General features: G+C 48.5%; 1 protein-coding gene across 1 annotated transcript in view; it reads left to right on the forward strand.

Moving 5' to 3' along the window:
* Mcf2l (MCF.2 cell line derived transforming sequence like) overlaps nucleotides 1-2421 on the forward strand; it is a 148768-nt gene that overhangs the window by 96718 nt on the left and 49629 nt on the right. Inside the window, exon 4 of the mRNA XM_029480661.1 lies at nucleotides 2270-2384. Coding sequence (XP_029336521.1) covers nucleotides 2270-2384 — 115 coding nt within the window. The remainder of the gene's footprint in view (nucleotides 1-2269; nucleotides 2385-2421) is intronic.

Here is a 2421-nt window from a genome sequence, read left to right on the forward strand (position 1 = left end):
GTGCTCTGTCTAAGATTGAGGCTCCGTGCTCTCCCTGCTTCACGTTAGCGTGTCCTTGGTGTCATCACTGTTCGGGCCTTGCTTAAGCAGCCATGTTGATGAGACTTCATGAGTGTAGTCTTTTTGACATTTCTAGGAGACACGGTATCACAAAAAAATCCCTGTTTTTCTGGGATTACCCTCTTTCCTCCCCCTTTGGCAGTGATGCCTGGCCTTGAGTAAGGANTTGTGTTGTAGGTGTGTCAGTTGGGACTGGGCTCCACACTATCTCTGCTCTCTGCGTTTTGCTCAGTTGTGGCCTTCTGTAATTCTCTCTGTCTGTTGCAAAGCGATGTTTCTTTGATGAAGGGTGAGAACTCTACTTGTCTAAGGATAAATATTTAGAATGTTTTTAGGAATTGCACTTGTTTAGTAAATGGTAGTTAAATGTTCTTCTCCAAGGTCCATGACTTTACTAACCCTAGGTTGTTGGCTAGTTTTTCAACACCAGCACGGTTTTCTTCTTGTTAAATGAGCCTAAGTCCAATTAGAGAGCTGCTGGTCACCCCAGGAGTGCATGCCACCACTGCACCCCTAAGTTTATGTATGGTGCCATGTTAGACCGTTATGGTTCATAGGCTCTCATCTGGGTGGAACTTCCCTTAGAAATTTACATTACACCTTCTGGNACCATGAANGCTAGTCTTCAGGGAGAAGCTCAGGTCACTTCCAGCTCAAGTCCCCTGGACTCCTGTGTCTAAAGAACATGGTGTCNCCATAGTGGGAACTTACCTTTCACCTAGGGGGCAGCCGACAGCAACAGCAATGGCTTACAGTGTTTTGGGAGTCTCTTGGACAACCCTGACCAACAGCTCAAAAGAGAGCTTTTCTTCTTCTTTCTCTCTCTCTCTCTTTCTTTCTTTCTTCCTTTCTTTTTTTTCTTTCTTTTTGTTGGTGCAGCAAACTTTATTGATGATATGCAAGAGAGTAGAGAGGGCTGCCTAGCCCCTCCTGTTTTTATGGGCATCTGGGATGGAAATTGTGAGGGAGATGCTCAGGGACCCCTCAGCAACTGAGGGCCTCTCTCTCCCTCTCCGTGTCCTTGCTGGGGTGGGTGGGCCAGGGTTTCTTACTCCTTGGAGCCATGTAGGCCATGAGATCTACCACCCTGTTGCTGTAGCCATAGTCATCATCATACCAGGAAGTGAGCTTTACAAAGTTGTCACTGATGCCAGCCCCAGCATCAAAGGTGGAGGAGTGGGAGTCGCTGCTGAAGTCACAGGAGANGACCTGGTCCTCACTGTAGCCCAGGATGCCCTTCAGTGGGCCCTTGGATGCCTGCAAAAGGGAGCTTTTCATGCCTAGTGTTGGTGTTTTGTTAACTCTGTGGCTCTCGTGGGGAGCATTGTCTGCCAGATGGGAAGAGTTCATTTAAGCTGTAAATGCACACACAGATGTGTACTATGTGCAGTTTCAGTTAAGTTGGTAGCACGTTTTCTTGTGGCTTTTCAGCCATCTCCTCCTCACTGCTATCTCTATCTCTGTCTCCCCCCACCCCCAGCTCCCCACCATTTTTCTCATTCCCTTCAGATCACTTGTACCCTGCCATTTCCTCTCTANTGTTCTCCCACACCCACAGACCTGTGGATCTTTTCTGGTCTCAAGTTGANAACCCCTTCCATTTGATTATATTTGTCACATATGTGTGTATGTACACACACTTACATAAAGAGAACCTGCTGAGTCCGTTTCTGTTGGCTGTGTGCTATGGTTTCAAGGCTGGCAGCCCTGTGCTGGGCGACCAGTAAGGAGCTCATTCCTGGGGGAGGCCAACTCTCCTTCTCCCAGCAGCCATTACTGACCTGTGGTTCTTTGTCTGGGGCTGAGACCCCATGAAATCTCCCCTCCCTCGTNTTAGCATGCCCATTGGTATTGCTGTTGTTCTGGTCATGTTTATGCAGCCATTTCTAGGAAAAACTGTTTCACAGCAGAATTCCTAGNTTCCTAGCTCTTAAAATCCTTCCACCCCCACTTCCATGATGTTCCCTGAGCCATGGATGCAGGAAGTGTGATGTAAAAGAATCCACTAAGGGTTTGGCTCCCACAATCCTTTCATCTCTGCATGTGTGCAGCTGTGGTTTTCTGTGATGGTCCCCGTTTGCCACAAAGATAAGCTTCTTTGATGAGAGTTAATTGAAACACCCAGTGTGTCCAAGAAGTCCCTGTGGCTCTGTTGAAGACAGCTAGGATGCAGAGGTTCTGCTGACTCTCTGCCCCTTTTCCTCCTCAGGTGGGCGGGGACAGGACGGAAGCCCAGTCATCACCTTCCCTGACTACCCAGCCTTCAGCGAGATCCCGGACAAGGAGTTCCAGAATGTCATGACCTACCTCACCAGCATCCCCAGGTAGGGGCTACTGAAGCCAGAGCTGGTCTTGTGGTAT

Source organism: Mus caroli, chromosome 8 (genome assembly GCF_900094665.2).
Source record: "Mus caroli chromosome 8, CAROLI_EIJ_v1.1, whole genome shotgun sequence".
Classification (NCBI taxonomy): Eukaryota; Metazoa; Chordata; class Mammalia; order Rodentia; family Muridae; genus Mus; species Mus caroli.